The sequence below is a fragment of the Triplophysa rosa genome, unplaced genomic scaffold, assembly GCF_024868665.1.
Source record: "Triplophysa rosa unplaced genomic scaffold, Trosa_1v2 scaffold306_ERROPOS78734, whole genome shotgun sequence".
Taxonomy (NCBI): domain Eukaryota; kingdom Metazoa; phylum Chordata; class Actinopteri; order Cypriniformes; family Nemacheilidae; genus Triplophysa; species Triplophysa rosa.
In genome coordinates this window covers 1-22,481 of record NW_026634328.1, presented here as the reverse complement: position 1 = coordinate 22,481, position 22,481 = coordinate 1, and the positions used below count along the sequence as shown (strand labels likewise).

Genomic DNA, 22,481 nt, shown 5'->3' with positions numbered 1-22,481 from the left:
TTGTGACGGGGTAAGGTTGAACAGGACATTTTGAAGCAGAGTATCCAAGCCCCAGACGCACTCATGGCAGGACCTGAGAAGCTTCCTTCGGCTCTGCAGAAAGGACCAACACACCGCACCTGTTCATCCTGCCACCAAACACTGCTGGGGAGGCAAAACTCAAGGGGTTCCACCATCACATCAAGGACTTCCTGTCATTGCACCAGCACTACCTGTCTTCATTTTACCATCTGTGCAGCTTCCTACATTGATAGATGCAAGCGCGCCGTCCTCTACAGTGCCTGGTACCTCACAGGGGATGTTCTTCAACCTCCCATTATATTCATCTATGCCACCATCAGTTCAGACTCAGACATCCAGTCAGGCTGTTCTTTACTCCACTCAGCAATACAGAAAGAGAAAACGAAAGAGGGAGGAGGACACTGGAATTGTCACAAGAAAATATGTGAGGAAGACAGATGTCATTCTTTGCAGAAAATGTAACAAAGAGAGAAAGCCACCATCACATCTTCAGTACTTTGGCAACTGGTACTGCAAAGAGTCTGAGACTCGATCATATGATGAATGGAGGAACGAGGTTATAGGGAAAAAAACAGGAAATGACACCCTCCAGCTCCTTAAAATTGCTCTTTCAGCACATGTTGTTTTTATTTATATATTTGGTGAATGTTTGCTTTATAGAGCAATTTACAAGTATCCAAAAATTACAGCTGTCTCTAATGTATAATAATTGTGTGTGATGCATCTCGGTTCTTTTTTAAATGCGCGCACACATACACACATATAATGGTAAGTTTAACTTGTTATTTATGTGTTTTATGTGTGAGTTTTTTTATTATTTTATTATAAGGCTGATACGTAAAAATGTCACTACTGTGGTAAATGTTTGTTTTGGTTTACTATTTATTATTATTATTTTTAGGCTGATATGTAAAAATTGCACTACTGCGTTAAATGCTTGTTTTGATTTACTATTTATATATTTTTAGGCTGATATGTCAAAGTCGCACTGCAAATGTTTGTTTTCGTTTGCTATTTATTATCATTATTTAGGCTGATGTGTCAAAATTGCCCTACTGTGGTAAATGTTTGGTTTGATTTACTATTTATTATTTTAAATTGATGTGTCAAAATTGCATTGCTGTTCTAATTGTTTATTTGTAACATAAAAAAAGGTTATTTGTCAATTAATTCTTTATTAACACGACTTGCATTATACTCGCTTGAGCAGCCGTGCTGGAACATTTCATACCCCTTCGTTTGAAGTGAGATCCCAAAATAATCTGTTCGAAGGGCTATATGGCCCTTCCTCTTCCCCCTACCCCTCCAACCAAAAGAGTGTCGAGACGCCCCTTCATGTGAACGCCCTAAACAAAGGGGTAATGGGTAGAAATGGGATTGGCCCTTACGCACAGGGAGGTGTTTATCCATCTTAGAGCAAAAACTCATAAACAACAACAAACAGCTAATTCATAGAGAAATAAAATGCACCGAAGAAATAAATCAACCGAAAACTAAAAAAAACACAATTAACAAATGCGTATTCAATTGTGAATGTCATATTAAACCGTTTAAAATCATATTGAGAATTCTGTAGTAGTTTCCACCAAACTGTATGATTTTTTTTAAGGAAAATGGTATCCATAAAAACTTTTAATCAGGAGTTAGGCCAAACTACAGCAGAGACAGCACTTCTGACAAACACCCATCAGTAAACTAACTGTCTACACTTGTTTTTGCAGCATTAGTCGGCCTGAACATTTGTCATATTGTGTCATTTTTGTATAACGTGAGCGGCCTCTATGCTAATAAGTTTGTCTTGTTTTCTTGTCTCATTCTCGGGACACGTGAGTCTGACAGAGCCAGGTCCGGTTGGACGGAATGCTCCACCTCATGATGACCACAGAAGATGCCTTCATCAACAGGAGGTAATGGGAGTCTGCAGTGAGTCAGGTGAAGGGATGCTGACTAAAGAGAAAGGTATGAGGCTGCTTAAATACATCCTGGTAAATTATTAACAGGATGATTAATCACATAACCTTGTTGTTAACTATGAGTGCGTTTACATGCACAGTCTTACTCCGGTTATGCTTAATAAGATGATAACAAGTAAGGTCAGGTACACGTGTAAAACGGATATTTTTATCGAGGAAAGCTCATAAACGGCGTAAGCAGAACCCGCTCGGCAGAGGTAGTAGTTTTTTGCCCATTACTCCGAATTTGCGCTGCATGTAAACGCCTTTACCGGTTTTCACTCAGTTTTGTTTATTAGCGCATGTCTGACAGCGCAAAAGTAAAAGTTAGTTTTCAAAAATTTGCACTTAAACCAGTTTTCAAAAAATGTGTGTTTTTAATTTGTATTATGGCTGTCAACGTTAATGCATACAATTAAAGGCAGGGTAGGTGATTCTTTCCTGGTTGAAAGTCTCTTTACAGCCTCATAGCAATTGATAAACGGTCAAATATACATATATAAACATGTATTTCAGAGGAAGGCGTAGGACAATAAAATGTTCATCTAATCATTGCATCTGGTCAGAATGCAATGACAGGATATCCCACTTGTCTGTCAAACAATGTATTTGCGAACTGCTGCACAAGTTGCTCACGCAGGTGATCTTCCATCATCATAGAGATCATGTGTTTTAGAGGAGGCGTGGCTTTAGAGAGTGCCCTGATGGGAAGGTGGGATCTTATCCTCAATGCTAGCTTGCTATATTGTTAGACTCTCTGAAATTGCCTATTCATATTCATTTAACACAAATAATGCACTTTTACTTCTTGTAATAGAAAGATCCATGTCGTTGTGATTTGGGCAAAGCATCTGTCATTTGCAGTCAATCATACGCCTGCCTGCACTCCATTCACAAACCATGAACAAGACGTGCAGGATTCTGACTGACTGATGATGATACTTTGCCAGACATATTTCACAATAAGTGAATTTGACTAATGTTTCTTGAAGTTTATGAATCAATAACACATCTGTATTCAAGGCACTTTTGCTTCAGTTTTTGATGGCATGGATGTATTCTTTACATTGTTCCCATGAGCTCTGTGAAAAACTTTACTGTGTGTTGTATATGTTATCATTCATGTCTATGAAACCAACGATTAAATTACTATTAAAGCATAAAATTCCTCATGGATCAAGTCACTTATTTGTTCCTTGAAAATGTTTGGATTTTCTGAAACCGTTCAGGCCAATTATGAAGTTAAACTGAGCAGCTATTCGTCAGTTGACTCTTCCTCTGGTCCTGTGGCTCAGTGGTTGGAGCATTGGGTTAGTAGCATAAAAGGTTGTGGGTTTGAATCTCAGGGAACACATAATGAAAATTCACTGCAAATCGCTGTCTGACTGCAGATAGGAACTGATATTTGGATTATTCTACAAAATATTGTATGTAAGATTTTCAGGATGACACTGACTATTATTCATTCTGCTGAGAAACGTGCCCACTGAAGTTATATGGCAACACTGTCATGTTTAGACTGCGATACCAAACTCAGCCGCTAGATGTCAATATACTATACGTTTTTTTAAATGCACCAACGTTACCGGTACCATAACAAATTGTTTATTTAACAAAATTGTACAAATGGTTTAATATATAGAATTATTATATAATAAAATAATATTAACATAAATTAAATATATATATATATATATTAAAAGGCACCAGCCAGACCGAAAACAAACACAGACCAGAAGTTAACTGCAGTCCCCTCCCACATGTCCGATGAAACGGTCGGTCTTTGTTGAAGTGTAGCTCATTGAAGTGTTTGCTGGTTTCCTTCCCCTAGCCGGGTTTCCAGATCTGCGCAAAAATAAAGCGATATTTTCTAAATGTTGATTAAAAACGTTCATGAGTGTAATGTGTGTGCAGTGTAGCTCACGTGCAGTTTTGCTAATCATGTGATACGAGCTAATATGCTACTGCATGTATGGCAGTTTAAAAAACTGGTTAACTGGTTACAAAAGGTTACACCCCCTCCCCTTGCAGAATCTGGAAAATGCTGAAAAATTGGTAAAAAATAAGAGGAAATCTTAAAATTAAGGATTATTTTTAATTTAGTCCTGCCCTGAACAAGTTATTTCACGAAAGAAATGTGTTATATTGTGTCATTTAATAAAATAAAAATTAAACTGGTCCAGTTCCGTTGGTATTTTATTAATATGCTTGTTTGCCGTGATGTTTGGACAAGTGTTTATGGTTGCTAATTTTTAATCAAAACGTTTGTTTATTGGACAAATCCACTATCTAATTCACTTAATTCGCGCTTTAAAAAGGAAACACAGCGCGAACGTCTCTACGGGAGTCGGACTTGACTGACCTTTCAACTCCTCCGTCGACTGCAAGCGGCTAGTCTCGTCGATCGGTCTGCGCAGCGCCGCATGAACACACCTACGGTTGTGCATGCACACGAGGCTGCGGAAAACTGACCAATAGGAGCAGGGGAGGTCCGAGTGTGGGCGGGCAAACTTCATCAGGAGGGCGGAGCGTAGAACCTTTCCACCAATCAAAACTGAAATGTAAGAATATTCTAATAAACGGGGAACACATGGAATGTAAAGCGATGTGAGGGGCGGAAACATCAGTCAGAGATCCCCAAACATTGTCCCTCCGCTCCGCATCCATATGAGAGGCGCGTGTTGTTTATGAAACACAACACACGAGCTAAATGGACATTTATTTCTTTGTGAGGCGAAAAACGATTATTTAAGAAACAGACCCCCGCCTTACGCAAATCATTTTGAATGATTGATTGCTTTTGTTCTGTTGGGAACGCGCTCCTGGTGGATCATGAGATTCGTGTGAAGATGGAAGAAGAGCGCAGTCGGACTGCGTCTACTCTGGAGATCAATTTGGCGTGGCTCAGAGCTCGATATATTGAAGCAGCGGCAGGAGAGCCTGGTCTGGACAGACAACCTTCCAGCTCCTTAAAATTGCTCTTTCAGCACATGTTGTTTTTATTTATATATTTGGTGAATGTTTGCTTTATAGAGCAATTTACAAGTATCCAAAAATTACAGCTGTCTCTAATGTATAATAATTGTGTGTGATGCATCTCGGTTCTTTTTTAAATGCGCGCACACATACACACATATAATGGTAAGTTTAACTTGTTATTTATGTGTTTTATGTGTGAGTTTTTTTATTATTTTATTATAAGGCTGATACGTAAAAATGTCACTACTGTGGTAAATGTTTGTTTTGGTTTACTATTTATTATTATTATTTTTAGGCTGATATGTAAAAATTGCACTACTGCGTTAAATGCTTGTTTTGATTTACTATTTATATATTTTTAGGCTGATATGTCAAAGTCGCACTGCAAATGTTTGTTTTCGTTTGCTATTTATTATCATTATTTAGGCTGATGTGTCAAAATTGCCCTACTGTGGTAAATGTTTGGTTTGATTTACTATTTATTATTTTAAATTGATGTGTCAAAATTGCATTGCTGTTCTAATTGTTTATTGACTTTGAAAATGAATGCAAATAAAAAAGGCTTGTTAATCTTTGCCCACGCATTGTTTTTGTGCCTATTTGAATGCTCAAAACATTTGTAGCTGTAAACACATTTTTAAAAATGTCTTATAGTATTACAAGCTGTAAAACACACAATAAAAACAGGGACAGTCAGAATAAAGCAGAAAATACAATTTGATATTTGAAATGCAAAAAATGTGTAAATTAGCACTAGAGTTATTCATATATTTTGTTATGAAAATGCACCAAGAAGATAGCTTAAAAACACACGCAACCCACATACTGTTGCAATCATGTGTTTATTTTCTTCAAGTTTTATGAGTCAAAACATTTCAGCTGTTCTTATCCAGTGACAGCTGGGTGCCTTTGTCCATATAAGGGATTTCCTGGAGCGTCACAAGTTAGTAGATCTACCTGAGTTCTACGAGTCCGTTTTGGACTTTCTGCGGGAGAGCGAAACATGTCTGTTTACGTTGTAGAGTGTCCAAATTAAAGTGCGGGAGCGAATTTACGTTTGATTAAAGTGCTGTAGTTTTGTCCCCTGCCTTCAGCACATCTTTCTCCCGAAATAATCGTACAGCTGTATCTCTCTTTTATCAATTTGATCAAACTAAATACTCTTCAAAGATACGCCGTATGAACGGATGAAGTTAACTTCCGGTCTGTGTTTGGTTATAATATAACAATTTATTTTATATTTATTTCATTAATTTATATTTACTGTATTAAATTTAAACTGCTCAACACTTATTGAGTCTTTGTGGAGGAAGTCTCCTGGAGGTTAAGTTTGGGCAACATCAATTTTGCTTATGTTGTACATAGGCTCCTCAAAACTACTATCAACAAAACACATCCTCTCTCTCCAACAGCACTGTCTTACATTATTGCAATTCCTCTGATCCTGTCTCAGGGCTTGTGTCTACAGCATGATGGACTTACACAAAGTCACCTCATCAGCACCATCTTCTTCGTGTCGGGGCTGTGCACTTTACTGCAGGTCACTTTTGGAGTGAGGTAGGCCTATGGCTCCTTGACTCGGTCTTGGCAAAATGTTCTTCAAAATTATAAGGCCAAGGTCAATGTACAGAGTGTGAAATATTTTCTATTATACAGTTGGCTATCTAACACATTTATAATATAGGGCTTTTTGAGTAGAAATTACGGATAAAAAGTTTTTAATTAAGAAAAAATCTTGAGTAGGTCACGTTTCATCCGACACACGTGCGCCTGCCTGACCCCCAGTTAACTTCCGGTTTGTGTTTGGCTAGTGTCTAATAATATAAGTATTTATATTTTATTTTATTTATTTATGTTAATATTAATTTGTATTATTATTTTACTGTCTAATAATTGTATTAAATAATCGATTTGTTGAATTTTGTTATATGTCAATTTTATTTTAAAAAGCAATTTGTTAAATGTGTCCTGTAGTTGGGTACCATTTAAACAAACGTATGGTACATTGACATTTAGTGGTTGAGCTTGGTATCGCAGTCTAAATTCAAAATATTGGCGAGACAAGTTTAGTCAAGTAGGTTCTTCTCGGTTTCTTTTGCTTATTATCAGTAGTAATCTAGGAATGCTGCTGTTGAATGATGTTCCTTGGCTGTCATTAACACTGCCTACAGTCATAACTGATGACTTTCTCCTTCCTCCATTTCCTGAGGGCTGAACATCTGTTATATCCTATGTGCATAGCATAAGCAAAGGTGGCACTCGCCAACAGCAATAGAAATCAATTTTATACCATTCACTCGTGTTCTGTAAAGGTTGATATTAAGATCAATTACAGCTAATCTGATCAACATGCACGTGGATTAGCATTTACACTACATTTGAAATACGTATTTCTCATCTGGCTCTGGTTGGTGTTTTTGTGAAAATTTTGGACCCATTTGCTCCTGTAGTTTAGTGCTGCTCACTATGAAGCAACTATGCAAAGCAGATATTGACACCAGAGTAAACAGGGTTTGTGTGCGGGTGGATTTTTTAATCCCACAAATTTCCATCCAACCTCTGCTACCTTACAAAAGAAATATATCAGCTTGATTGAACCGTTTCTTATTTCCAGACAAACAGAACCTGCCAGAAACGTATCTGAGTTTTGGCAAAAGTATTTTCATCTTCAAAAAATGTCAAATTAAAAGAGAGGAAAAACACTGCTTTACATTTTCAAACGTCCGAAACTGTAACTTGAGCCCTAAAGGGCAAACCACTAAATGTCTCCATATGTTGTCACTAGTATTAACCAGAACCAACGAAGCCAAACAATTCAGAGACAAGTGTTTGTTTCTTATCTATAAAATATAGTCCCGCACATGTATATGGATGTAGGCCTAGATATGTGATATTTATGTATGACAGCATATAAATGTATGAGAGTATATAATATTATATAAAGGTTTAATATATTAATAAATATTATCATTTTTTGTTATAAATATAAGTAAATATAAGTTATATATATATACATATATATAAGTAAATATAAATATAAGAAATATAAAAATTGAACACATTAGTTTGGTGGCTTACTACATTTCCTTCTACACTACAAACTAATCCACCTTTAACATTTAAATGACCAATACATGTTTACACTTCATCTTCTTCTCCATCCTTCTCCGCACCTTCTGTAAAGCACACAAACACAACACTTAAGCAGAGAGTCAAAGCACACATAATACACCAACATAAGCTGAAGCTTACACCAAATTCTGAGGTTTGTTTTGAACATTGCTTAATGTGAACATCACTCTAGACAGACTCCCATTGTTTCTTCAGCATACAGGAAACATTTTTTTAATAGCCACTGCACTCTTTTTTACACTACACCCAGTCTAGCTGCTTTGAAAAAACCTCCTTACTCTCGATATCTGTAAGGTGCTGATGAGCCACTTCGCGCAGATCGGTCATCACATCTGGGAAGCTCTTCTCAAGTTCCTGCAGCTTGTCCACAGACAAGGAAAAAAGTGTGCAGGAACTTAAGGCACGGACTTGAACAGGCTGCACGCCTCCCAGGAGCAAACAGATCTCTGCAAAGACATAAAGGAGAAATCAAAATTAGGAGACAAAGTATTCAATATATATTTGCTACAAAACATAACTACAAGCCAAATACTTCATAACACTTTATAGAGTATATCTCCATCAAAAGATGAAAGCAACAAGTATACGCCAAACATACTTAGACCTAACCTATCTGTCAGTAATGGTCTTTGCACATACAGTCCGAAATTTTCGTATGCGTTTTTTCGTATTTGGCTCTCGTTCGTACGGTGTCTCTGAATTGTTAAAAAAGGCCACTCAAAATGCTTGACGGATGCGAAAAACGCAGAAAATCGAACCCGGTCCAAAAATATCGGAGGCAGTGTGTAAATGTGATTGACACAACGTGAGGTCGTATTTATTTTTTAACGTGCGGAAATTTCGGATGCAAATTTCGGACTCAATATGCAATGGGCTTTAGTCAACATTTAAAAAGTAGACTGGAGATATATATCTATCTATCTATATGTATATATACAGTATATATATATATATTTAAAATATACCAATTGCAAAACGTTTTTCGGTCGTTTTCTAAGTTGTCAGAATTATGTCTGTATTCTTTCACGTATACTAGCATGTCATTCATTTAATAACCCTTTCCCTTATTTCAGTTCATTTCAGATCGCTAGGATTGGTCTCTTCCTGTCAAGAGTAGGAAGTTCTTGGTAAAAATGAAGATATAATGCGAGTTTCTGTAAAGTTCTTGAGACGACTCCTCAAACTGAATCAAAGTGCAGCAATTTTCTCATACACCACCTACCTCCAAAGAAATCTCCACGTGAGAGCTCCTTCTGGAAGAACTTGGTCTCCTCGAGTACCCGTCCATCCTCAATGAAGAACATCATGTCAGCGGGCCCTTTCAGACGGATGATGATGTCGCCTGCCTGGAAGATTTCGTACTCCAGCTTCATCAGAACGGCTTCAATGATCTTGACATCGCCGCTAGCAAACATCCATCCCTTCGTCAGGTTTGGGCACATGACTTCCATAACATCCTACCGTATGAAACATGAAATGTCTGTTAGCTTTGAGCTCATGAATATGCTCATTTACTCCTACACATAGACAAAATAAACTTATAGAAGATATACACATTTATCACACGGCTCTCTGGAACATTTCATTTTGATTGGTCAGTGACAACATTTGGGATTTGAATCTCTATAATAAAAACAAGAAGCAACTAAAAAGTGGTATAACTTCATACATCAGTTCACATTTTAAACTAATTTTAAAATTTCTCAACTTTGACAAACCTTTTTTAGTGATTCTTGCAGGAGGCTGAGAAAGCTCTTTTTCTGTTGCCATCTGTAGCCTGCGATGACACGCTGGCGCAAAGTCTTGGGCAGATGCTCAAAGTTTTTCAGCTACAGATGTAACATATCAAATATGGCATGACATTATCTGACCCTTCAGTTTATTTATAAAAAATAAGCAAATGTTACAAAAGAGCACCTCTTCTATGTTCGCCTGTCTAGCTGCAAATGCTGCTATCCCCAAAGCAACAAGTGCACTTAACATCCACCAGCCAATCACAATACTTATGATGGTGGTCCATTGTTCTTCAATACCTACAAATCAGAGAACCACATCAATGCAAACTCCATTATTACATCTTTTTTACAGCGTTTTAGAGTGCTGCTTGCCGATGCAAATAATGCTGCTTTCTTTCACAAGGTTAAGGTCAATTTTAGAGTTAAGGATTTTTTCAAAGCCCTGAGTTCACCTATATGCAAGCATCACTCAATTTAAGTTTTTCGAATGCATAAATGTTTGAAATGTGACATACGTGGAGGGTCAGGAAATGCATATGGTGTCTGGGTCATTTGGGAGAATGCTCGAAAGAAAGAAGAAGAGTACTTCTCTCCAATTGAGGCATTCTGCGTAATGTGACAGAAAAAGAGCAAAACAGGCGTTAAATTCACATGACTTCTCACCGTGTTAACTACCTACACAGTCAGTAAAAAGCGAGTTGAGATGTACCAGGAGGTGTTCTCGAGTGACCCAGCTATCAGGTGGAAATTCACCCAGCGCACATATGAAAAACTGGATGCAGGCGTTCCAGTGCGTGATAAGAAACAGCAGCAGAATTACACACACGGATCTAAAGAGAATTCTGACTGCTGCGAGCCGGATATGTGAAACCTACAAGCATGTATGAAAACACCATGCAACCATTAAAATCAGTCACCATACAACAACAAAAAATGTCCACTTTTGTATGCAAGAAACTGGCTATTCCTTACACTTTCAAGTTCCAAGAAAAACCTGGCGAGCTTCGGCACACGGAGCAGACGTATCAGGCTCAAAATCCTCGCAAACATGAGGATCCTCAGCAACTTTGAGGCCATCAGCGAGCTCGGTTCAACGTGATAGTTTTCCTGAATCAAATCAAACGTGCTTTTATCGTAAGAGGTCAAATAGTTGATATAATCAATTTGATTGATATTTATAGGGCTGAATAAGCAAACTCACCACAATTACAATGAAGACGTCCGCCGGAAATGCAGCCAGCAGGTCTGGAACAAACCAGGATCTTAGATATTCATTCTTTATCACCTGAGGATCAAGAATGGGCACCTGGACGGAAAAAAAAATGCGGACTGAATATCTGTTTTAAATATAACAGTATAGACATCAAAGTTAAGTTCTACATTGCTCTGAGGTCCCAGTAAACAATTAAAGTGTATCAAGAAGCTCTCTGGTATCTTGATTTAAGAATGTTCAGATGTTTGTCTTGGAAAATAAGAAATATAAGAATAAAACAAATACTGAGTAAGATCATCATATTTGCATGGTTGTCATCAATTATAAATGGATTATTTCTAAAAATGTGAAAATGTCAGATTGGCAGTATTAAGGATGAGAAGACTTGTAGACGTTCATCAGGAATTCGGCTACTGTAAAGGTTTAGATTTAATTTAGTTTCTCTGAAGAGAAACTGAATTGTTTTTCTCCCAGAACGCTCTGTTTCAGCACAGATTCCTACCTGATCATCTTCATTGCAGAATCCCATTCGGAAGTTTATGAGGATGTCTAAACAGAAGAATATGTCTGAGATGACATTAAACGATATCCAAAACTTGTGTGCTGTTCCATGGATATCCTGAGCAAAAGCCATGTCCATGGGGATTGTCACCAAGTTGACAACGGTAAGGATGACCATGAAGAGGAGGTAGACATATCTGCAAAAAAAAAGAAGGCTTTGAAATACAAAATCTATTGTATATTGCTTGGTTAGCTAATTCACTTCAAGTCCCACTGCATTCAATAATTGTATCATTTAAAACTCATCTTTAAGCATTCAAATAGCATCTGTAAAAGTTTTTTTCCTGTGATAATAATTTATTCGTGCCTTAAAATAACTTAAATGTAACATTTGTATTGATTACTGTAGCCAACATAGAAGCTTCATTTGATGTGTGAGCAGCGTGTGCTGGTGTTGCAGAAGCAGAGCTGAAACAACAGTGATGGTTTCAGTGGCGAGTCTATGCACCATCCTTACACATCTGTGCCTCAAATCTGATCACGTGATTGGTTACAGAAATAAAAAAATAAAAAAAAAAGAAAATTAAAAAAAAATTTTTAAACCATCTTTGGTAAACTGCAGATTTATGGAGAAAGTACTCTGCCATGGAATAAAATGTTGAATTTGCACATGGTTTATCTTAAAGCGTATTAAAAACACCACATGGCCATATAAACAATTATTCAAAAGGCGATTTTCACCACAGGGGGAGTTTAACTAAAGTTGAATTCCTTTAAAGAGGTGATTTTGTTTTCACATTTTCCTTCATGAGCACAGACTAAATATTTCTGTCATGTGTGATATCACAAGTGAATTTTTTCTCATGAAATTATATCACAATATTTGGGACCGTTGAATAAAACGCGCAGTCACCGCAGCACCCAATGAGAATGCGCGTAACCGCGCAGCAACAAATAGTCCAGTGGAAGGAAAAAAGGCCTTTTTATCGTGATTTTACCTCATAAAAGTTGCATTGATACATATTTGTTGTACCCTGACCTGTTATTTATAGATAGCACTCTTGCCAAAAACACGGTTAAAGATTTTGGTTAAATGTGGTTGTGTTTTATTTATAAAAAAAGATTATTCCGGTTACCTGGTGCGGCCCAGTGGCTGCATTATCCAACGGGACTCCTTAAGTTTTTCCTCAGGCGTTTCTTCGCTTTTCACTCGCATATTTCTGGTAAACAAGTTGTTATATCACTGAAAGGTGAAATACGAACTCTTCTGATGCCGGTAAAGAAGCGAAGTGGACAACTGACCGTTGCGTCCGTTATTTATTTTAAATTGTACCGGCGCGCGAGTGAACTTGAATGATGCTGATGATATCATCGTCGTATTCACGAGGTTTCATAACAATATCATGTATAGTAATTTTCCTGTTTTATGTCATTCATTTTTTTTCTTTATTTACGTATTAAAAGCGCTAAAATGTATTTTCTGTAAAGCTACAAAATTGTAAAACAGAAATACGTTGAAGAATTGAACCCCCTAACTTGATGACGTATACACATATACGTATATATATTGTATAAGGATTCTTTAGACCCTTGGATCAATTTTAGTCACAATTAGGCTACAAATGAAATCCAAATGTCCTTTTAGCAATATTTCTCTGTGCTGCTCATTAAGCTTCACAAATCCTGCCAAAGTAAACTACTTTTTTACAAAATAAAGCTGATTATAATGTAGGCTTCTTCATTTCATTTTGGTTGTATGCCTATGGCTTGTTTTAACATACTGTATTACAACTAATAATGTGAAAATTTATGAATATGCATTGGATTTATATGGAGTTTTGCGTCGGTGGACCCAGACATGTTTTATAAACTCCACACTATTTTAACAACTGACGTTTGTGTCTATTTTTTTTCTCTGAAGCAATTTTAGAAGTCTGAGACGAAACAATGTATCAATAGCAATAGCAGCAGCAATGATTTTTTGCTATTGCTCTGTTTTGCCTTACATCATTTTATCATTGTTTAACTTTGGCAGTTTAATGGCTTGATCCCCTTTAGGGCTTACCTCATATGTGTGACAACATGCCCCATCATTTTTATCCTAATCAAGAAAGTTGGTAACCAAAGATCACCAGCGCTCATTCACTCCAGGGCGTTTATTGGATGGACACAACTAATGCAAGTTAATGGGTGTCAAATAACAACATTCTTCAAAATATCTTATTTTGTGTTCTGCGGAAAGAAAGTCATACAGGTTTGAAATGACATGAGGCTGCGTAAATGATGACCAAATTTTGTTTTGGGCGGTGAACTGTCACTTTAAAGTATATCAGTGCCATTGTTTTGTCTCAAGATGCACAGCAGTAATAATTTTCCAATGCATTTTTAAGATAAGCCCTGTGTGAATCCGTGCCGTGATGACATGTGCAGCACATTTATGTGATAATTTGTGCCAATGACCCAACACCTGTAAGGACTCTACATGGCGTCAGCTCTGGATCTACTCAGATTTTACATATACACTCATATATAGGCACATTCTTTTAAACTGCACAATACATTTGCTAATTGTAAACGTCATAAGTTATGTAATACCACGGGACTTTTGAATGCTTCAATCTGACAAATGTTCTATGGGTAGCATTAACTTTCATTAAATTTACACCTATGAAGATGTTCCAGGTCTGCTGACCGCATTACAGTTCCATATCACTTCGCCAAGCTTAAACAAGAGAAAGGTTATAGTGTAGCCTGCAGGCCATCTATTTAGTTTTAAAATAAAAGTCCTCTTCCCACAAACCACAACAACAGTAGGGCTATTTGTTTGTTTGCTCATTGCAGCAAAGGCCACATTGTTCTCTTTGTATCAAACCATTCTGGGCATTGCTTCATTGATTTGTCTTTGGTCCGGCTGGTACTGTTTCCACAGCTTCACTGCTTCCACTACTCATTTCTCTACCACTGTCATTTCTTTCTATATGTAAGGTAAGACTTTGAGCTTGTTTAATAATATTCATTTGTACTTTGTTGTTACTTTATGGGGCAGTTTCCCAGACAGGGTTTAAGACTAGTCCCAGACTATCTTAAATGTTAAAGGTGTCTTGATCGAAAACAACTTACACTGACATATCTTAAAAAAGATCATTGCCATGTTTTGTCTCGAGAAGCACACCAGTAATGTTTTTGTAAGGTATGTTTTTTAAAACATCTTAAATATCCCAATTTAACTAAAGCCTAGTCTTGGTTTAAGATAATCCCTGTCCTGGAAACCATGTTAATAGCTTAGAAAATAGTTTTGAATCGTGTGGCTTTTGCAGAAAATGTCAGAGAGAGAAGGACTGAGTGCAAACGCGACCCACTTTACTTTAGAGGGAGTACCGTTTAGGATCCTGGGCGGCTCGATCCACTACTTTCGGGTCCCCAGGGCTCACTGGAGAGACCGGCTACTGAAACTCAAGGCCTGTGGTCTCAACACTCTCACCACGTAAGACAGCGACATATTCAAGGTTATTCGTGTGATAAACGTCTTATTCTGTTCAAATCTTATTGAAGTATTGAATCAGTTCTGTCTTTCAGGTATGTGCCGTGGAATCTGCATGAACCTGAAAGAGGAGTGTATGTGTTTCACGAGGAGCTGGATTTGGAGTGAGCTAAACTTGTCAACTTTCCTAAGAGAAGATGAATGTAGATTTTTCAGAAAACAGTAGTTCTGGTGGTGCAAAATTGGTCTCTAAGGTGCTAGGATGCTGGTTGCCAGGGTACTGCTATGTGGTTGCTAAGGTGTTATACAGATACTTAGGATGCTGGGTATTGGTTAAAGTCAAAATTCTGTAATATAGTAATATTTTGTAGTCTTTGTACATGAAATGGCATGAAAGTTGGGTTCCTTTCTCCGTCGTAAATCTGAAAGCAACATCATTTATGATCAAATCATTTCTAATACAACCAGCACAAATGGTTTTAAAACACCAAAAATCAATTGTGATGTTTGCCATAAAAGTATGATTTGTCATGTTTCATTTCTGCCAATATTAATTTATTCATTTGTATTTTAATTTCATTTATTTATTGCTTGTTTCGAGGGCATACGTTCGTCTTGCAGATGAATTAGGCCTGTGGGTTATTCTTCGTCCAGGGCCGTACATATGTGCCGAATGGGATCTGGGTGGGTTACCAAGGTCAGAAGCTCACCTGTAATATGCAAATGTGTAGAAATGTTTGTAGTGAATGTGTGTCTGTATCTTTGCTTTATTAATAAGTTAAAACGTTGTATTACCATCATGTTTTGTCTTTTTTTAACCAGCTGGCTACTGCAAGACAAACAAATGAAACTAAGAACGACTTACTCTGGTTTCACAACTGCCATTAATTCATACTTTGATAAACTCATGCCGAAAATCGTACCGCTCCAGGTAACGCATCTGTTGATTGGTTGGCTTGTTAAATTTCGGTTATGTCACTGTCTTCACGCCTCTCCCTGCAGTTTAAAAGAGGGGGTCCTGTTATTGCTCTTCAAGTGGAGAATGAATATGGTTCATATGCAAAAGATGACCAGTATATGTCGTTCATCAAAGAGGTGCAGATCTTTATCAATAAGCCAATGCTTATGACTTTCAATTAGGGATGCACTGATACCAGTATCAGTATGGAACCCGTTACCAAGCTCATGTACTCGTACTCGAGAATTAAAATTGCCATCTCACAAAAACAAATACAGGTACAGGCATCGGTATAGTATCGGCGAGTACCAGAAAAAACTATATCGGTACTCGTACTCGATCTTCAAAAAATGGTATCGGAGTATCCCTACTTTCAATTCAATGCTTTAAATGCAAACACATGATTACTCTAAATCAACAGGCATTACTGTCCCAGGGCATCTCAGAACTTCTCCTGACATCAGATAACCGGGAAGGGTTGAAGTGTGGAGGGGTTGATGGAGGTACCTTATGGACATCCATTCATTTTTGACCATTTCTAAAGGAATAGTTTACAGAAATATAACAATATATAAGATTTTTTCTTCTTTGCCATCTTGACCCCTATATAAGAAGAAAACATGACAGCATTTCAATATAAAGTTGTTCGTTTGTTGTCAGGGCAGTAGTGCTTTTAAATTACAGCTGTTGGCTTATCCAAATTTGATTCCAACGGGTCATGTCCCGATCCAACACCCCCTCTTTAAACTTTATCACCCCCACCCCTTTATCACCCCTTTCCTGTCAACTCTTCACCCTCCTGCCAACAGTAAAGGCAAAAAAAAGAAAATAAATTAAAGGACCTAAGTTATATACGTACATCTAGAATGGCATGAGGGAAATGTAAATTCATTTTCATATTTCGATGAACTATTCCTAATAATGTGTCACTGATGCTTTCTGGATGTTCACATTTTTTAAGTTGAAAGTAAACCATGCAAGATCACCTGGTATTCTGCCTGGTCACTGTAAATGTGTGATTGAATCTCTTTTAATTATAGGCAAACATATTTTGACTAAACTATTAAGTCACAAACATTAAAGGGGTAGTTCACCCAAAATAAAAAATTCTGTCATGAATTACTCACTCTCTAGTTCCAAACCTGTATACATTTCTTAGTTTGATTGAACACAGAGTAGATACTTGGACGAACAGTTCTTGGACCCCATTGACTACCATAGTAGGAAAAATGACAATCGTATCAAAAGTGCCCCAGAACTGTTTGCTGTCCTGCATTCTTAAAAATATCTTCTTTTGTGTTAAACAAAACAAAACAGAAATTATAAAGTCACTTTTCCTACTATGTTAGACAATGGTGGCCAAGAACTGTTTGGTTACAAGCATTCTTCCAAATATCTTTCTCTGTGTTCATCAGAACAAAGACATTTATACAGATTTGGAACAATTAGAAGGTGAGTAAACGATGACAGAATTTTCATTTTTGGGTGAACTGTCCCTTTAACTAATATTTATGACAGATCAATCCAAACGGTTTACAAACTTTTCCTTGTAACTATAGATATTGACTGTACTGTGTGAATAAAACTGAGTGACAGTGTTCTGCCATAGATTATATATAAATTACTGCATCATGTGATAAAGTCTTGCAGGCAGTCAACCTACAGAAATTGTCTTACGGTGACGTACAGCATCTTGCAGAATTGCAGGTCAGTAAAGTGAGGTTTGATTATAAAATATTTTCTCCTTTTTACAATTGTATTTATTTATTTCAGTAAGTGACTACTGCGTTAAAATGCCTATATATCTGCATTTAGAGAGAAGAATGGTGTGAAATGTCCCTGAATAAAGCACTATTCAATAATAATAAATCTACATGAGCGATTTGAGACTTAAACATTTGTGTTGCAGCCACAGAAGCCGTTGCTGGTAATGGAGTATTGGTCAGGCTGGTTTGATGTTTGGGGGGAACCTCATCATGTTTTTGATGCGCAAGGTAAAGAATCTGCCTATCCAGTGTGCTTTGAGCAAAAAAGTGTTTGAACTAAAGAAATTCACACTTACTCTGCATACATAACGCAACACAATGCCATGTGTACATTTGACATCTTATCCTGTATTTGTAGTTGTCGGCTCTGACATTGCATCCATATGTTGTGACAGAAATGATCTCCACGGTGCGGGAGCTTCTGGATCGCGGTGTGTCCATCAATTTCTACATGTTTCATGGAGGAACCAGCTTTGGATTCATGAATGGAGCGATCGACTTTGGCACCTACAAACCACAGACGAGCAGCTACGGTTTAGTGTTTTTTTAATACTATGTGAAATGATGCGGGTCTCAGGAAAGCTAATTTTGTCACATTCACCTCCATATTCCTTCTAGATTATGATGCTCCATTAACTGAGAGCGGCGATTACACAGTCAAATATCATCTCTTGAGGAACCTGCTGAGCACTTACAACAGTACCTTTCTAAACGTCATACCTTCTATATTTCTCTATACGTCCTTTACATCTCATAATGGATTCAAATGGCATTTGTGGAGATGAACACCTGGTTTTATTCTGCCTCTATCTATACCAGATGAGCCGTTATTAGATCCACCGTCTGTTCAGAGCAGGAGAGCGTATGAGCCTGTGGTTGTCACTCATTACATTTCTCTATGGCAGAGTCTTCAGTGTGTGGAAACCGTAAGAACCCTGTTTTGTGTTATTTGACTTTTTTCTGAGCAGAAGTTTCTGTTATAACCAGAGGTCGACAGCCCGGTTATAAAATGTGTAACCAAATGTGTGTTAAAAGTCAAGCAAAAAGCAATACTGTCTCTTTGAATCAACTGTTTTGAGTAAGTCACATGTGTTGTCAGGGCTATAGAGCATTGACTTTGGAGATGTATCCTCGACACGTGATCTTGTTTTTGTCCAATAGCGTATCAGAGCTGATGATCCCCTCAACATGGAGAATCTTCCAGCAAATGGCATCAATGGTCAGTTTTATGGCTACACGCTCTATGAAACTGACATATATACAGGTGGAGAACTCAACTCCAGGAATCATGTCCGAGACAGAGCTCTTGTAAGATCATTTCCTATCAGTCTTGACACTTGTTTTATTTGATTGCTACCAACAACAACAGCAGCAGCGAGACAGTGTGAGAATTTCAATGCAGTGAAGAATGTGTTATTACAATTGATGCTGTCTCTTTTGAAGGTGTTTATCGACAGGGAACTCATTGGTGTTTTGGACTATAGGACTCAGAAGATTAGAATACCCCATATTAAGGTAAATATGACTTATTTATGGCTTATTTTGGCTTTCATGATGTCACCTTTAGGTGTGTTGTTGTTTCAAATGGTTTACATGTCGCTTTGTTTTTATTTTATTTAGATTTTCATAGTTTGGTCTAATGATGTTTTATGATCATATCTTTGTGAACAGGGCGAGATGACCTTGGGTTTGCTTGTTGAGAACTGTGGGAGAGTGAACTACGGTCCAGGCCTGGACAACCAACGAAAGGGCATTGTGAAATCTCCTTTTTCAATCTTCCTCACATATTGTCGATATTGCAGTTGTGAACTTCTGCTTCTCCTGGTTTTCTCTCCTTCAGATACGGTACTAATGTATTGGCAGAATTTCATTTTTATTGATTTTTCCTTTCATGCAGGGCTTGTTGGAGATATAACTCTGAACGATGTACCTCTAAAGAAATTCACCATGTACTGCTTGGAAATGAAGCCCAGTTACATAAACAGGCAAGCTGCGGATGATACCGACATCAGTAACGTTTATCAAATTTACAGTTGAAGACTTCAGATGCAAAAGTCTCAAAGTGCAGTTTGACATTTTTTTTTTCTAAAAAAGAAATATTTATCAGACTCCTGTGTTAAAGGAACAGTACACCCTAAAATGAAAATTCTACCTTCATTTACTCACCCTCATGTTGTGTCACCACTGACTACATTGGAATAACATTTGAAGAACATAGGAAAGCAAACCGTTCTTGGCCACTTTTGACTACCATTGTCATTTTTCCTACTATGGTAGTCAATGGGGTCCAAGAACTGTTTGGTTACAAGCATTCTTCCAAATAACTTTTTCTGTGTTCTTCAGAACAAAGAAATTCATACAGATCGTGGATGAGTAAATGATGACAGAATTTTTATTTTTGGATGAACGGTCCCTTCTAGTGATTTCACTTTAATGGCAATAAATACGTTCTTTTTTGCCATCAAAGTGAAAAAACTTGTAATATATTATTTGCACTTTTAATAATCTTGAAGTTTGAAACCAGAGGCTGCGTAATGTTGTGGCATCTTGAAAAACAAATTGATTTTTACTGTTAGACTTCATGTTCCTGTCCAAGATGGTGGACACATCAGCATGTCTGGAGCGGTGAAATATGGCATCTGCGTATTCATTTTTCTCTGTTTTTCTCAGACTGGAGTCACTGAAATGGGTGTCTGTTGGTAAGAAGCCCTCGTACCCAGCGTTTTTTAGAGGAAGACTGGTTGTGGATGAACCCACAGATACTTTTGTGAAGCTTCCAGTAAGTACATTTTTGTGAGATGATTTGACTTCTGTTATTTAGCCTTGACTTTAACACTTCCTCAATGCGTTTGAGTGTAGTGCAGGAAAACGAAAAATGTTACTTAATGCTTATCGCTGATAGAACTGGAGCAAAGGAGTGGTTTTTGTGAACGGGCGAAATCTTGGACGCCACTGGTCAGTTGGTCCTCAGAAAGGTCTCTATCTCCCTGGTCCCTGGCTCAGAAGTGGAGATAATCAGGTGACTATGTGCATGAAAATACTACATATAAGCAAATGAACACTGGACTTGTCTTTGATTTTGGACTTGTTTTAAAGATGGTTCTTTAACTGTTTTCTTTAGATTGTTGTTTTTGAGGAGTTCAAAGCTGATGAAACAATCCATTTATCTGAAAATCCAGAATATGGCAAGATAATCGACGTATCCAGACATCCCTTCTGCACCCTCATGTGATGAAGTCTTTCAGTTTTACATTAAATATGACTTAAGCACTATATTCCAGCACACATAAGTAGTATATATGGGGGTCATAGTGTCAAAATGATTGACAGGTATGATTGATGGGGTCATTGACCTTTGCAGAGGGGGGAGGGGTGAATTACTTCCGGACCACCCACGTTGCGAGGGACCGCCCACTTGCTTTGACCTTTGACCGTATCCGCCCCTTAGTGTGGTACGCCCACGTCGCGTTGAACTTTTGACCGTGCCCTCACGTCCCATTTTTCCGGGGCATGTTTTAGGCCATGTTTTAGGATGTATTGCTACATATCTTCAGCATGAATGAAAATATGTAATTTAAAGGAGATGATGAGATCATTATTAATACGCAATCATTGGTTATTTAAACAGCGTTTAAAAATAATAATGAATAAGACAACAACTACACAAACACTGTTTGAATAAACAATCAGGTTTAAATGAATAATCATGTGATTAAATAAATAAATAAAGCATCTATTAAATAAGTAAAGAAGTAATTATACAATGTATTCAATATATGAGAGAGGAAAGGCAGAGAGGCCTTGCAGATTACCTTGTTTTTCAGAGTTTTCACCCAGTCTATAACATTCCAGTGAGAGGTGTCCGCACCAAGGCTCGTAAATTTGTTTGAAAGAGGAGGATTGTAACCGGGTGTATTTCAACTTGTTTTGTAGGTGTCGACCTGTAGGTGACAGCGTCGGACATTTTAATCGGGTACGATTTGTTTTACGTCCATAGCGTGAAATTTGACCTTGTTATTTGAGAATCATAAGCGCTAGCAGCTCGGTTCAAGACAGCGAAGCTTTGTTTAGGAATAACAACTGTTTCCCACCTGGCATCAGTAGATCACATGAAACAATGCGTGACGAATCGACCTGTGCGTTACAAGCATTCTATGGGTCAATCTCATCTTTAATCTCGCTATAGCTCTCTAACTAATCAGACACTGTGTCTACAACACTGTATAATTAAAGCGCATGTTTTTCCTAACTGCATGGAGCGGTGTCTTTAAATGGTGTCCATGATGTTCCCCCTATCATGACTGTTTTCCTTCTGTCTGAGAAGATGCCAGTGCGTCCACCAACCAAGGGTGAAGAAAAAAAAAACATCTTTATTGCTAGTGTTCATAGCATCACAGCAGGCAGTTGAGTGATTCCTTAAAACACAAAGCAGATTTTGATTGAACAGCAAGAATCCGTAAATTGAATGTACGTCATGTTCATTTCATGAATGTTTTTTTTATATCATGCCTCCAGGTTGTATCATAAAATAAGTATGCATAAGGTTTACAAAATATTTTTTCTGTTTTTGTTGTTGTTGTTGTTTTTTTAGATTAAAAATAAAAGTGATTCTATCAAAGGTATACCTTATAACATAATTGTTTATATGATTCTAAACTGATATTCTTTAGAACATTTAGAACAGTCAAATCTCACACATCCTGTTATTAAGAGTTGTCTTTGCACATCTGTTTTAGTGGTTA

At 37.4% G+C, this 22,481-nt stretch overlaps 2 protein-coding genes across 3 annotated transcripts; one reads left to right on the top strand and one right to left on the bottom strand.

The window, feature by feature from the left end:
* Positions 1 to 8,090: 8,090 nt before the first annotated feature.
* LOC130550413 (potassium/sodium hyperpolarization-activated cyclic nucleotide-gated channel 1) lies at positions 8,091 to 12,750 on the bottom strand. Its single transcript, XM_057327869.1, has 11 exons — positions 12,671 to 12,750; positions 11,536 to 11,731; positions 11,022 to 11,126; positions 10,793 to 10,927; positions 10,530 to 10,691; positions 10,336 to 10,426; positions 10,002 to 10,117; positions 9,803 to 9,913; positions 9,307 to 9,541; positions 8,363 to 8,530; positions 8,091 to 8,128 (listed from the first exon to the last, which is right to left on the bottom strand). The coding sequence occupies exons 1-11, from the start codon at positions 12,748 to 12,750 to the stop codon at positions 8,091 to 8,093; spliced, it is 1,437 nt and encodes a 478-aa protein (XP_057183852.1).
* Positions 12,751 to 14,354: 1,604 nt separating this feature from the next.
* glb1l2 (galactosidase beta 1 like 2) lies at positions 14,355 to 22,271 on the top strand. 2 transcript variants are annotated; one of them, XM_057327877.1, is made up of 19 exons: positions 14,355 to 14,519; positions 14,852 to 15,018; positions 15,111 to 15,179; positions 15,617 to 15,712; positions 15,838 to 15,946; positions 16,018 to 16,110; positions 16,395 to 16,476; positions 17,616 to 17,680; positions 17,883 to 17,967; positions 18,135 to 18,272; positions 18,358 to 18,438; positions 18,559 to 18,665; positions 18,901 to 19,047; positions 19,183 to 19,254; positions 19,411 to 19,489; positions 19,637 to 19,724; positions 20,410 to 20,518; positions 20,642 to 20,758; positions 20,861 to 22,271. In XM_057327877.1, exons 2-19 carry the CDS (start codon positions 14,855 to 14,857, stop codon positions 20,969 to 20,971), a joined length of 1,812 nt encoding a protein of 603 aa, XP_057183860.1. In that variant the 5' UTR covers positions 14,355 to 14,519; positions 14,852 to 14,854; the 3' UTR covers positions 20,972 to 22,271. The 2 variants fall into 2 exon arrangements, with proteins under 2 accessions (XP_057183860.1, XP_057183859.1); XM_057327876.1 differs by having other exon boundaries at positions 14,356 to 14,519; positions 19,411 to 19,724.
* Positions 22,272 to 22,481: the final 210 nt, after the last annotated feature.